Consider the following 13,463-nt stretch of genomic DNA (forward strand, 5'->3'; position numbering starts at 1 on the left):
GTTTTTACGTACATGTAACACATCTGTAAGATAAATTCCAAAATGTGGATTTTCTGGGTCAAGTGGAGCTGAATTTTACATTATGATAGCTAGTCCTCTCTGTCCTCAGTAAAAATTGTGTAGATTTACTCTCCCATCAACAGTAAATCAAAGTACCTGTCTGTGTTCCCTATATTCTCATCAAAATAGCATATTGCCAAACTAATCTTTGCCTTTATGTGAAAAATGGTGTTTTAAAATTTTATTTATGATATTGGACACCTTCTTGTACTTTTAAAACTCATTCCTATTTTTCTTTTTCTGTGGAAACCTGTGTATATACCTTGTCTATTTTTCTGAATGGTTGAACTTCTTCTTACTGACTCCTTTTGTAATAAGGAAATTAGACCTTTTGTAGTTGCTATTTGTTTGCTATGCAGAATTTTTAATATTCCTATTTGGTTACATTTATTAATCTTTAATTTTATGATTTCTAGGGTTTATATCCTATTTGGAAAGTATCTCTCCACAGCAATCTTAATTTTTTTCTCCCGTTGTTTTCTTCTAATATTTTTATATGCCTTTTTTTAACATGTAAACATTTGCTCTGTTTAGAATTAATTTTGGTATAAGGATATCAAAGGCATCAGTGCCCACCCCGCGTATACATAGACAGTGGGAAACAGTTTTCTTTCTATAATTAGAAATAAATTTAGTTACAAAATCTGATACCTTTAAGAGATCATTTATATTTATGCTCAGTATAAATAACCTACATTCATCCTTGGCAGATTCCAGGTTTGGGTAGAGGTAATGGGGGAAGAGGATGAGAACCAGTAAGGGAAGAAACAATGTGGAGACAAGACCGGAGTGTCTCAAAGAAAGGTTAACTTTTCCAAATTCACAATCTGTAAACACTGTGAAATCCTAGAGAGCTCCCCAGAACGTGCCAGGCTTTATATACAGTGATTCAGTCCTGGCCAGTGCAGACAAGGATCCCTCCCGAGAGTCCGGTGAACTGACTCCATCTTCTGAAGTCTTCTCAGGACCCCTCACCCAGAGTGGAATCCCCACACTTTGGGCCCAAAGTCTTCTGGCAGAGCCAGGCGGTCCGTCAGCCTTGCCGAATCAGAGGTGTCTCGAAGAAGGAAAACACTGGCTGTTCCTTCCGCTTACGGCGTGCAGTGCAGTCACCCGAGAGGAGCAGTGAAGGCCAGTGGCGATACACCCCCTACAACCCTGGGGTTCCGGAGGACTCTCAATGGAGCTTTTTGTCCCCGCCCCACGAGTACGGTCTTTGTAGCGTGCCGGGCGGGGGCGGAGTGGGGCGGGGCGAAGTCAGGAGCGGGCGAGGCCGAAGACGAACTGGAGGCGGGGCGGGGCCGAGACGCGGGGGCGGGTAGGAGCAGGGCCAGACAGGGATAAGGGGAGAGGTGCTGGGGGGCAGGGCGGGGCGGTGCCAGGGACCGTGCGGAGGCTAGGGAAGGAGCGGAGGCTAGGGAAGGAGCGGGGCCGAGGACCGGCCGGAGGTGGGACGATGCTCGGGGAAGGGGAGGGTGTGAGGCGGAGCCAGACGGGGGCGGGGCCGTGGCGGAACCAGGCCGGGAACCCGGCCGAGGGAAGGCCGGAGGTGGGGCGGGAAGGGGGCAGGGGTTCCCGCGCCGGGGGCTCCGCCCCCGCGCCTACCTCTCCTCGCCCCTGCCCCGCGCGCGCCCCCGCGCGGCGCGCCCAACCATTTGCCGGTTGAGGGCGGGGGGCGGTGGCGGCTTCCCCGCCCCTTGCCCGCCTCTCCTTCCTGCCGCCGGCCCGCCCGCCAGCCCGCCCGTAGCCGGCCGCTGCGCGAGGGAGGAGACGGCGGTCGGAGTGGCGCGGGCAGCGGAGGTGCGGAGGGACGAAAGCCGACTGCGGAGAGATGCTGGGCGTGGCGGCAGGAATGACCAACAGGTAAGGGCCGGGCGCCGTCGCAACTGCGCTGCGCTCGGCACCCGCCACGTCGGCGGCGAACCAATTCCCCGGCCTTCCCGCGGGCCTGGGTGCCGGTCGTGGGTGGGCGGCCTCTCTCCCAGTGCTCCGGCCTCCGTCCGAGCCCCTCGGCGGCCGCGGAGCCGGGCGCAGAGCTGGGCCGTGTCCCCCCAGGCCCAGCCGCCCGCAGCCACGCTTCCGCACTACCCCCGTGGCGCGCTCCGACCCGGGCTGGCGGCCCCTGGTGAGAGGTTCCACTAGTTATTGGTGACGTGTCCACTGTCGCCTAAACACTTCGAGGGCTTAGCACAGCACCCGACAACAGATGTTTGTTGAGCGAATAATTCATGTTCTAGCCGTTGGAACACGTTATACAGACCAGCGGCTCACAAACGTCTTGGTCTTAGCACCCATTTTAAAAAATAAAAGAACTTTTTGCTTGTGATGTTATGCCAATAGATATTTACTGGATTAGAAGTGAAAACTGAGACATTTACATAACATTTTTATGAAAATAGTATTTTCCTAAACAAAAAATCAGTGCAACGAATGGTGTTCTTTTACATTTTGCAAATCTCTTAAATGTCTAGCATAGTAGAAGGACAACCAGAGTTTCCTAAATGCTTTGCATTCAGTCTGTTGCGATGTGTTTTTTGACTGCACTGTGTGAAGAAAATCTGGTCTTAACACAAATACCTACCTAGTTGGAAAGGGAGGAGTGTTTTAATAGCTTTTGCAGATAATTGTGGATATTCTTTGCTACTACATTCAAACTAGATAAATGGTAGTTTCTTAAAGATTAGTTTGGATGTGGAATCTGAAGCCTTACCAGTGAACTTTTCACTCCTACATAAAAATTCACTGGTCTGATTTGCAGTGTGAATGGACTTGTTACCCATTGTAACATCATATGTTTGTCATTTGGAAAATATTGGTTCATAGAGTTAGGCAGATCTTCCAAATGCTGACACATTTCATCATACAATACCACTAGATAATATTTGTCAATATCACCACTGATTTCATTAGAAAAGTTTTGAAGTATTGAGAACCTGTCACACTCTAGGCGGTGGGAACAAGTTTCCTCTCATTCTGAATTTCACTCGAAAGTTTGATTTTTATTATTGGCAGGAAACTACTGTCAGTTGTTTTCCTCAAAGTGACAGGCTCACTTTTTTGAGTTCCAAGAAATGTCTACCAAATACAAGTCTAAAAACCATAGTTTATCACTTATTATTTCAAGTAAAAATGGTATACCATGAAGAAAGCATTTGATTCACCTCATCACTCAGTGACACATGCTTTTCCTGGAGACAACCATCTTACTTTGGTATGCAGCAGAACTGCTTTATGCATACCTCCCTTTTCATCACAAGTAACAAGAAGGTCAAGGGTCAAGATTTAATAATGTTAATAATTTGTACCACTTCATCCAGGACATTTTTTTGTTTTTGAAAAATTTACTGAATATTAAGTCGATACAAAATTTAAGATATAAGATATAAAGAATAATGTTACAGTGGCTACACAGTATGAATAAAGAATATAAATTGTTTCCTTTTAAGACCCTTGAACTGATCTAGTGTCCCTCCTTGATCTCATCCTGGTCCCATCCTGAATTTGCTGTTAGCAATCCTTTCCTTTTTTTCTTTTATTTTCTTTCATTCTTTTTTTTTTTTTTTTGTATTAAGTACATTCATGTTGGATGACCATTACCACCATCCATCTATCTCTGGAATTCTTTTCCCCCTGCAAAACTGAAATTCTATACCCATTAAATAACAACTTTCTGTTGCTCCCTCCTGCCAGCCCCTGGTAACTCCTATTATGTTTTCTGTCTCTGATTTTGACTGTTCCAGGTAATTCATATAAATGGAATCAATCACACAGTATTTGTCTCTCTGTGATTGGCTTATTTCATTCACTTAGCATAATGTGCTCAGGGTTCAACCATGTTGTAGCATGTCAGAATTTCCTGACTTTTTAGAACTGAATAATATTCCATTGTATGTGTGCATTCATTTGTTTTATTTATTCATCCTTTGATGGTTACTTGGGTTGCTTCTGTGTTTTAGCTATTGTGAATAATGCTTCTATGAACATGGGTATGCAATCTTTAATTGAAATTTTTATAGATTCCGATGCAGTTATAAGAAGTAATTCAGAGAGATCCAGTGTATCCTTTACCCAGTTTCCCCAATAATAATATTTTGCAAAGAAGTAGTATAGTATCACAACCATGTTGGTAGTAATACAATCCATCAGTCTTATTCAGATTTCCCAGTTGTAGTCATCTGGGTGTGTGTATGTGTATTTAGTTCTGTGTAATTTTACCACAAGTGTTGGTGCATGTGTCTTATCACCACAGTCAAAATACAGAACAGTGAGTTCTAGCATCACAAGGATCCCTCATGTTGCCATGTTATACCCACACCCACCTCCATGTTTTCTTCCTCCTTCTTAAAGCCTGGAAACCACTCATCTGTTCAACATTTCTAAAATGTTGTCATTTCAAAATTTATATAAGTAGACTCATATAACCTTTTGGGGTTGCCTTTTTTAAAATTCAGCTTAATTCCCTGGACATGCCTCCAAGTTGTGCATATCATAGTTCCTCATCATGGCTGAATAGTACTCCATGCTACAAGTATGGAACAGTCTTTCGCCAGTTGAAGGACATTTAGTCTGTTTCCAGGTTTGGGCTCTTAGTAATAAAACTGCCGTGAACGTTTGTGGACAGGTTTTTATGTAGATGCAAGTTTTCCTTTCTCTGGGATAAATATCCAAGAGTGCAATTTCTGGGTTGTATGGTAATTTCGTGTTTCACTTTCTAAGAAACTGCTGGACTATTCCGAAGTGGCTGTAGCATTTTTTCTTTCTTTTCTTTCTTTCTTTCTTTCTTTCTTTCTTTCTTTCTTTCTTTCTTTCTTTCTTTCTTTCTTTCTTTCTTTCTTTCTTTCTTTCTTTCTTTCTTTCTTTTCTTTTTCTTTCTTTCTTTCTTTCTTTCTTTCTTTCTTTCTTTCTTTCTTTCTTTCTTTCTTTCTCTTTCTTTCTTTCTTTCTTTCTTTCTTTCTTTTTCTTGCTTGCTTGCTTGCTTGCTTTTCTCTTTCTTTCTTTTTCTTTCTTTCTTTAAGATTTTATTTATTTATTTGACAGAGAGAGGGACAGCGAGAGAGGGAACACAGGCAGTGGGGGAGCTAGAAAGGAATAGAAGCAGGCTTCCCGCTGAGTAGGGAGCCCCATGCGGGGCTCGATCCCAGGAGCCTGGGATCATGACCTGAGCCGAAGTCAGACGCTTAACGACTGAGCCACCCAGGTACTCTGTGGCTGTACCATTTTCATCAAGGATGTTTAAAAGGGAAGTTGGCATTCTTTTCCTGCAAGTCCATGGAGGTAAAGAATTCAGTTGCACCACTTAGCAACCAGCACTTATACCCACCTTTGCTTTTGCATTATTAGTGAAAGTGTCACTGCAGTGCAAAAGACTACAGCAACTTTTTCAGAACTTCTTAGTAGTATTATGAAAAGAGATTTGATCTCCCAGACCTCTTGTAAAAGTCTTGGAGATACCTCCACCACCTCTACCTCCTCCAGGGTTTTGAGACCACATTTGGAGAACCGCTGATAATGACATAATCCTAAATGATGAGGGAGGTGGATATTTGGTATATTTTTAAAAGACTATATAGAAAGATTTTTCTTAAAATATGTATTAAAGGCTTGTTGTTCTGTGTGCTCTCTAGTTTGGGGGAGTTTTAGTGGGACTTACTAAGACTTGAAGAACCACTACAAAAAAAAGCAGTTTTCTGCCCTTAAGGATTTTCCTGACAAGATAGCCAGTGTTGTTATGAAAAGGAAAAATGTCATGGCAGTGAGTACTAAAACTTCAGTGCTCTGTGCCTTTTTGTATGGGTGAGGAAGTTGGGCTCTTCATTTTTAAGAAAACCAGTGAAAATTAGGTGGTGGAAAGATAACCATCAGTTCTGGTTGTTCCATGCCCTACAAGCTTAGAGAAAACAACTGATCAGGACTGTTGTCTTTGAATTTTTTAAAAAAGTTTTATCATTGACATACAACGTTATATTAGTTTCAGATGTACAAATATACAGCATAGTGATTAGACAGTTCCATACATTGCAAAATACCACAATAATAAATGCAATTATCATCTGTCACCATACAATGTTATTAAAATATTATTGATTATATTCCCTCTGTTGAGCTTTTCATCCCCTTGACTTATTTTAGAACTGGAAGTTTGTACCTCTAAATCCCCTTCTCCTGTTTTGCCCTTGTTCCCAGTCCTCCACCCTGACACCACCCCCCCCCCAACACACACACAACCAACCACCAGTTTGTTCTCTGTATTTATGAGTCTGTTTCTGTTTGGTTTGTTCACTTTTTATATTTGGATTCCACATATTATCATTCCCATCCCTTTCCTCTGTGGTGACCCCTGGAACCATCTTCTGGACAGCTCTTTCTCTTGGCAAATGTGGGTACAGCACTTGAGCTTTCCTTTCTTCCTAGAGAGGGCCTTTCTGCCCCTTCATTGGGTCAGAGAACCTTCAACAGCTAAAGCAGATCTATAATGGGAGAGAAAAGCTTTGCTCTTAGAGTCTCTATTTTTTTTTTAAAGATTTTATTTATTTATTTGAGAGAGAGAATGAGAGAGAGAGAGAGAGAGAGAGAGCATGAGAGGGGGGAGGGTCAGAGGGAGAAGCAGACTCCCCGCAGAGCAGGGAGCCCGATGTGGGACTCGATCCCAGGACTCCAGGATCATGACCTGAGCCGAACGCAGTCGCTTAACCAACTGAGCCAACCAGGCGCCCCCTAGAGTCTCTATTTTTAATAGTGTTATGTTTGTTCTTCAGATAATCATTTAAATAAACCCCAGTGTAGGTCGTGTTCTTAGTTAAGGTTGCACTTAAATAGAAGGCAAAACATCTCAGGCTGTTTGTCGATTTTACATTTCTTGTAATTATGCTTTAAGCTGTGGTTTCCCACCCACAGGAATATCATCTACATTACATGCTGGACTGTTGCCATGTTACCTTCTAAAAATTTCAATTTTAAGATACTTGAGAAGCAAGGGCTGTTCTTCCTGCTGCACACACTGTGCATTCTGCCCCACAGTGGTTTTACCCCCCCCCCATACCAACATCATCTCTTCTCTTTTATTTGATCTCATCAGACATTTCCACACTGGAGTTCACCGGGGGAGAGGAGGAAGCATTTTCCTGCATATTTCTTTATTTTTTTCATGTTGGAGCATATTTTGGAGTTTGAGGAGTCCACAAGAAAATTTAACATAGATAGGGGTTGGGAAGTTATAGATAAATCAGGCTCTGAATAGTGTGTTCTGTGTGGGGTAGGAAAAAGGGTGCTAGAAATTGAGTTTGAATGCTGACGGATGTGTTGGGGGTGGGAGACACCTGAAGTCTGGAGTCTTACCAGGATGTCTGAGGGGTAGGTATGATAAAGTGAGAGAAAGGATTAAAGATGTTTATAAAAAATGTTTACATACACACACAGTCTCTGTGTACAAATATGGAATCATACTCATACTGTTCTGCAATTACTTTTTTTTAGGATTTTTAAAAAATGTAAAATACATATAACAAAATGTACCATCTTAATAATTTTTCAGTGTGCATTCAGTGGCATTAAATACATTCACACTGGTGTGCTGCCATTGCCATTAGCCATCTCCAGAACTTTCTCATCATCCCACACTGAAACTCCAGGTGATTAAACAATGTTTCCTCATTTCTGGCAATTTTTTTTAATTTAATAAGCTGTCTTACAGGTTTTCCTGTGTAGCATATCTAGATCTACCATAATTTTTTAACTTTAGATTTAATGACTGTATAGTAGTTCACAGTATACGTGTGATAGATTTATATAACCAGCCCTTGATGGACATTTTGGTTCCAGGTTTTTGTTATTTCAAGTCCGTTAAACATCCGTGCCAGTGTTTCTGTAGGAGATCCCTGAGTGGGTGTGCATGGATGGTTGGGCCCATGTTCTAATCCCAGCTCTGTCCCTTCATGGCTCTATGGCCCTACCCAAGTCAGCCTCCTTAAGGCTTATTTTCTTTTTTCTTTCAAGATTTTATTTATTTGACAGAGAGAGAGACAGTGAGAGAGGGAACACAAGGGGAATGGGAGAGGGAGAAGCAGACTTCCCGCTGAACAGGGAGCCCAATGCGGGGCTTGATCCCAGGACCCTGGGATCATGACTCGAGCCAAAGGCAGACGCTTAACGACTGAGCCACCCAGGCACTCCAAGGCTTATTTTCTTAATTTATAAAGTAATACCATCTATCTCAGAGAGTTGTTGTGAGAATTAAATATGAAGGCCAATATAAACATTTCTGAAAGATACAAATGAAACTGTTAGTAATTGTTGCCTCTGGAGAGGGTGTCTAGGAATCTAAGGAGTTTAGGAATCTAGAATGAGAGGGAAATTTTTTTACTGTATACCTTTTTGTACTGTTTTGATTTTTTTAACCATGTGCATGGAATCTGACATCATGCCAGGAACATAGTAGATGCTCAGTTAATGGTAACTATAGCTGTTGATGTTGATTTTTTCTATCATCCTGGTTCTTTTTTCCAAGCTTACAACTTCTGACTTCACTGTTAATGGCACTGATACAGTCACTTGCAATTTCTTCCGTTTTTTCACTCTCTGTACCCACATTCTTGCCGAGTTCCTACCGTAGAATTTTCTTTGAGTCCATACTGCTCTTTCTCACTCCTTTCTTACTTCTTTTCCACCCTCATTCTGATTCTCTTTCAAGTGAATGTGAGATAACAATAAGGCTGGGAAAGACTTTAGAGAATACAAAATAAAATACATATGCATATTAAACATTTGAGGTGGAACACACAATTCTGTGTGCGTTCCTGTTTGTCATTTAAATGTTGATAAAGTACAGATTCTTTTAAAGGTGTTAGAGGATTTGTGGTAGCATTTTTGTAGTATATGCTCTTTGTTAGCATGTACTGAAAAGACAATTACAGTAACATGAAGATTAAGAAATTTGCCTAGCATTTAAAAAATGGCTTCATATGTGAAAAAGTTAGAATCTACTAATATACTCAACACTTTTGTGCGTCTACTACAGTAGTCCACTCAACTCTTCCTTTATTTTTTAGGTCTGGAGTTGCATAGGGAGGTAATTTTATTTACCTCTCTTCAAGGCCACAAAGTGAGTTAATAGTAGGGTCAGGACTAGAGCCCAAATTTTGAAGGTAGTGTGGAGTCCTCTCTGCTGTACTACACTAGTTTGTTCTGTTACTTCATTTAAAGTGCATTGTTATGGTTTGTTACATATATATTTTATCTTCCTATCTAGATTGTAAGTGCCTTGAGGGCTGAGACTTTGATATTTCTGAGCCCCATTAACATAGTGGTTCTGGAAATGTCTGAATGAATTACTAAATGTTGCCTTAGATTGTTCTATTGCAAAGGTCCTGGATGTCCCCCTCTTTCAAGTGGATTCCTTTTGTGAAATGTGTTCTTGGGGACATGGGATTCGTAGGCATACATGATGGTAATTGTATTTCGTCGTTCCCAGAAACTTGGGTCTTCTTGCCCACCCATGTCCACTGCCCCCACATGGCACAGTCTGAGAGATTCTTTCCTATTGACAGACTTCTTTACTGATGCATCAGTTAAGCGACAAATACACCAGCTGCTTGAACAGATTGTAAATTATTTCTCATTGGCAAATGTTGTAGTTGTTGGTTTTGTTTTGTGAAAGCTGGGCACATTGCTACCCCTTATGGAATCTGCTTTACTAATACAGTACGGGAGAGAGGGTGGGCAGTTGCTGCCTCTCCCATAGCTTGTTGCTCCTCCTTCTCAATGCAGCATATTCCACAGAGTTTTTAATATGCAAGGTGCAGTGCAGGTGGAACTGTAGAGACCAAAAAGGCAGAGAAGACATGGTCCCAGCTCTCGAGTATCTTTCAGTTTAACTAGTCTGTCATTCATGTTGGCTCCAGATTTTCCTAAAGCACCACTTTGGTCATATTACTCCACCTTTCAAAATATTAAGAGGACTTCTTAATTGCCTGCCAAATAAAGTCCAAAGTCTAGAGCCTAAAGTTTAATGCTCTTTGTGGTCTGGCCCCAGCCTGTCTGATAGCTTTGTCACCCACTGTTCCCTTAGTCTTTATTTCACTAAACTCTCACTTGTTTGCCATTTTCTGAAAACATCTAGTGTTTCCCATCTCTGTGTCTTTGCTCATGCTGTTCTTTTGGGCCAGAAAATCATCTTCTCCTGTGTCTTCTTGGAACTTGGGACAGAATTGCCACTTCTCCCATGAAATAATGAGTTTCTGGAACACTTATTGAGCCCTTGTTGTATGGTTAGGGAGTTAGGGATTCGGAGCTTGTATCTGCTCTCCCAGAGCATTTTGACTTCATTTTTGGTAGTTACCAGCTTTTGTTTTGTGTTATCGTTGTTGGTATATATATGTCTAATCTTTTTGGCCAAATTGTTATCTCTGAAAGTAAAGGAATGTCTTAATCAAAATTCGTTAAATGTCCAAAGAAAAACAAACTAGATTTAAATGAACTTTATTTCTCCTTTTATTCCTTCATTTGTCAGTGAACTGAAAAGTTCAGAGTTGGTTCTGCTTAGTGCCTCTGACATCGTTTGAATAAAGCCACCGAACTTTGAGTAAGACAAGATAACTTTCACATTTGGTTTAACTTAATTCTACAGTGTAATGTATACTAGTGGCAGAGACCCAGCACCCACAGAACATTGGGAAGAAATTCAAATGGTGTTTAGTCATCCCTGCTTAGATGATTTCATTTCACTGCCAGGCCACTCATTTGAAAGCTTTCTTAGTGATAACCACTTTTTATTAATTACCTACTTTGACAAAAGGTACTTTAAAGGTGTTGACCATCTATGTAACAGATCTTACCTTCACAGCCACACCACGAAGTAGAGTGTTTAATGCCCATTTTACAGACGAGGGTATTAAGTTCAAGAGGCAAAGAGCTCACCAGGTCACACATGAGTGACAGCACTGGCGTTCACACTGTCGTCCCCCCAGAGGCCTGTGGCTCCTCCATTCACTTCACTGTTCAGTTGGTCAGAGCTCTCTGTAGTTCTTTGCTGAGATTTGAAGGTTTTTCTTTTACCTTAGCATGCCAACCAGCCTATTCAGTTTTATTCCCCACTACTCTTTCTTTTCATCGTCTTATTGCCAGACATACCACAGTACTTCTTTTTGAACTTGGTTTTTCCTTTTTTGTAGTGTAGAGAGTTCCAAAGCTTGTGCTCAAGGCCCAGCCTAAGCTCTTCTGTCCCGAAGATGACTTCCCTGGCTGCTTCTACCTCTTATTAGTCTTTTCTTTCTTGGCGTCCTAGAGAACATATTGGATAAGATTAAACTCTTTACTTAAATTTAGTGTGTAGGTACTTGTGTGCAACACACAAATGTCTGCTATTTTAATTTAGAACTCTTGGCTCTGCTTGCATGTACTAAAATAGTTTTTACAAATTTGAAGACATAGTTCCAATTCACTGTGCATTCATTGTGTATACTGTGCTGTGGGCTCTGAAGCATATCATTATAATATAGTGAGGGATCACACTTTGTATATACAAGTAGCATAGGAGGAGTTTTAAAAGCCTTTTAGAAATTTAAAGGAGGAAATGATCATTTGTCACCAGTTATTGTAGATTTATTGTTATTTACTTAATATGTGAGGATCAGTCAAATATTTGTTGAGCTCTCCCAGGAGGTAGAGACGTATCAGTCATGGCAGTGTTCAACCTGAGGCTGGTTTATTTGGAACGTTGAATCCAGTATAGCAGTACTCTCAGAACATGGGCTGCAGACCATCGACATGGGGTTCATACTAACTGCAGATTATTCATCCTATTCTCATACTTCTTGCGGGGGGGGCAATGTCATGATATCTGTACTTTAAAATTTTTTGTTATGGAGAATTTCAGATATATATAAAAAATAGACTAATATATCCCCATGTGCTACCACTCAGCTTCAATAATTATTGCCTGATGGTAAATCTTTGACTCATTCCTCTTTTTTCATTCCTCTCTTTCCTATGTCATATCATAAAGATTTTAATATGTATCCTTAAAAAATAAAGGCTGTTCTAAAAAAAACTTCGAAATGTAACTACAACATCATTATCACACCTGAAAAAGATTACTAACAATTCCTTGATATCATCAACTACGCAGTTAGTGTTCAACTTTCCATTTATCTCAAGCATCCATTTTATTTTATAGTTTTTCTGAATTGGGATCTAAGAAAGGTTTACATGTTTGATAGATTGATAAATCTGTTAGTCTCTGTTGTTCATCAGACCCAGCAGCGTGGTCAATTCTCTGGGTTTTCTTTTTACCTTATATATTCCAATCTTAGAGCTAAAGAATCTGGCAGTCTGGAAATGCCACCAGATGCAAACCAAAAAGCCACAACAAAGGACCGCTCTCTCTAGGCAAGGACCAAGAGAGAGAAAGTCTAACAAGACATAAAACATTTAGATAGTATGTGCTCTACTCCAGCCAAACACCCATGAAAAACTGTGGTCACATCCCTACTCATGCCGGTGAAGTCCAAGTGGGGAGCCTAGACTTGCGTCCTCACCAGGCTGGAACCTGACACTCCCACCACCCCTGTCATGGTGGGGTCAGGAAGAGGCCAACTAGGGAATCAGGACTTTCATCCTCACTGGTAATTACCATCCCCCCACTCTATTATCGGTGTCAGTGCAGACAATGTAGGGAACTAAAACTCTCATCCTTGCCCACCATTAATGAAGAGTTCCCGTCTTGTGTGTCAACAGAGGCCAGATGAGGAGCCCATATTTCTCCCTCTGTCTGGCAGTAATGAGGGAGCTCCTTTGCTAGAGAGATTTCAGAAAAAGCCAGTTTCATAACACAATAAAAATATTCATGTTTTATTAGGAAAACTTTTGTCATATCAAGAACCAAGAAAATCTTAAAGTGAAGAAAAAAAGACAATAAACAGATCTCAGCACCAAGATGACAGAGATGTTAAAATTATCTGACAAAGATTTTAAAGCAGTCATAATAAAAATGTTTCAGTAAGCAATTGTGAAGATGCTTGAAACAAATGAAGAAGTAGAAAGCCTCAGCAAAGAAATAGAAGATAAGATATAAAGAAGATTCAAATGGAAATTCTGCCACTGAAAAATAGAATAATGAAAATAAAAAGTTCAGTGGAGGGCTCAGCAGTGGATAGGTTCAACTGAACGGGACTGAAGAAAGAATCAGTGAACTAGAAGAATAAAATACTAGAAATTACCCAGTGTGAACAACAGAGAGAAAATAGACCTGGGGGGGGCAATGGGGGGAGGCCACGGAACAAAGCCTCAGGGACTTGTGGAACTATAAAAAAAAAGAGCTAATATTTGTGTCATTTGAATCCTGAAAGGAGAGGGAAAGACAGTGGGGTAGAAAAATACTAGAGGAAATAATGGCTGAAAATTTCCCCAAA

At 41.1% G+C, this 13,463-nt stretch overlaps 1 protein-coding gene across 1 annotated transcript in view; it reads left to right on the forward strand.

Moving 5' to 3' along the window:
* Positions 1-1,599: 1,599 nt before the first annotated feature.
* LIMS1 (LIM zinc finger domain containing 1) overlaps positions 1,600-13,463 on the forward strand; it is a 150,027-nt gene continuing 138,163 nt past the window's right edge. The window contains exon 1 of the mRNA XM_027621533.2: positions 1,600-1,923. Coding sequence (XP_027477334.1) covers positions 1,892-1,923 — 32 coding nt within the window. The 5' untranslated portion in view covers positions 1,600-1,891. The remainder of the gene's footprint in view (positions 1,924-13,463) is intronic.

The sequence above is a fragment of the Zalophus californianus genome, chromosome 8, assembly GCF_009762305.2.
Source record: "Zalophus californianus isolate mZalCal1 chromosome 8, mZalCal1.pri.v2, whole genome shotgun sequence".
Taxonomy (NCBI): Eukaryota; Metazoa; Chordata; class Mammalia; order Carnivora; family Otariidae; genus Zalophus; species Zalophus californianus.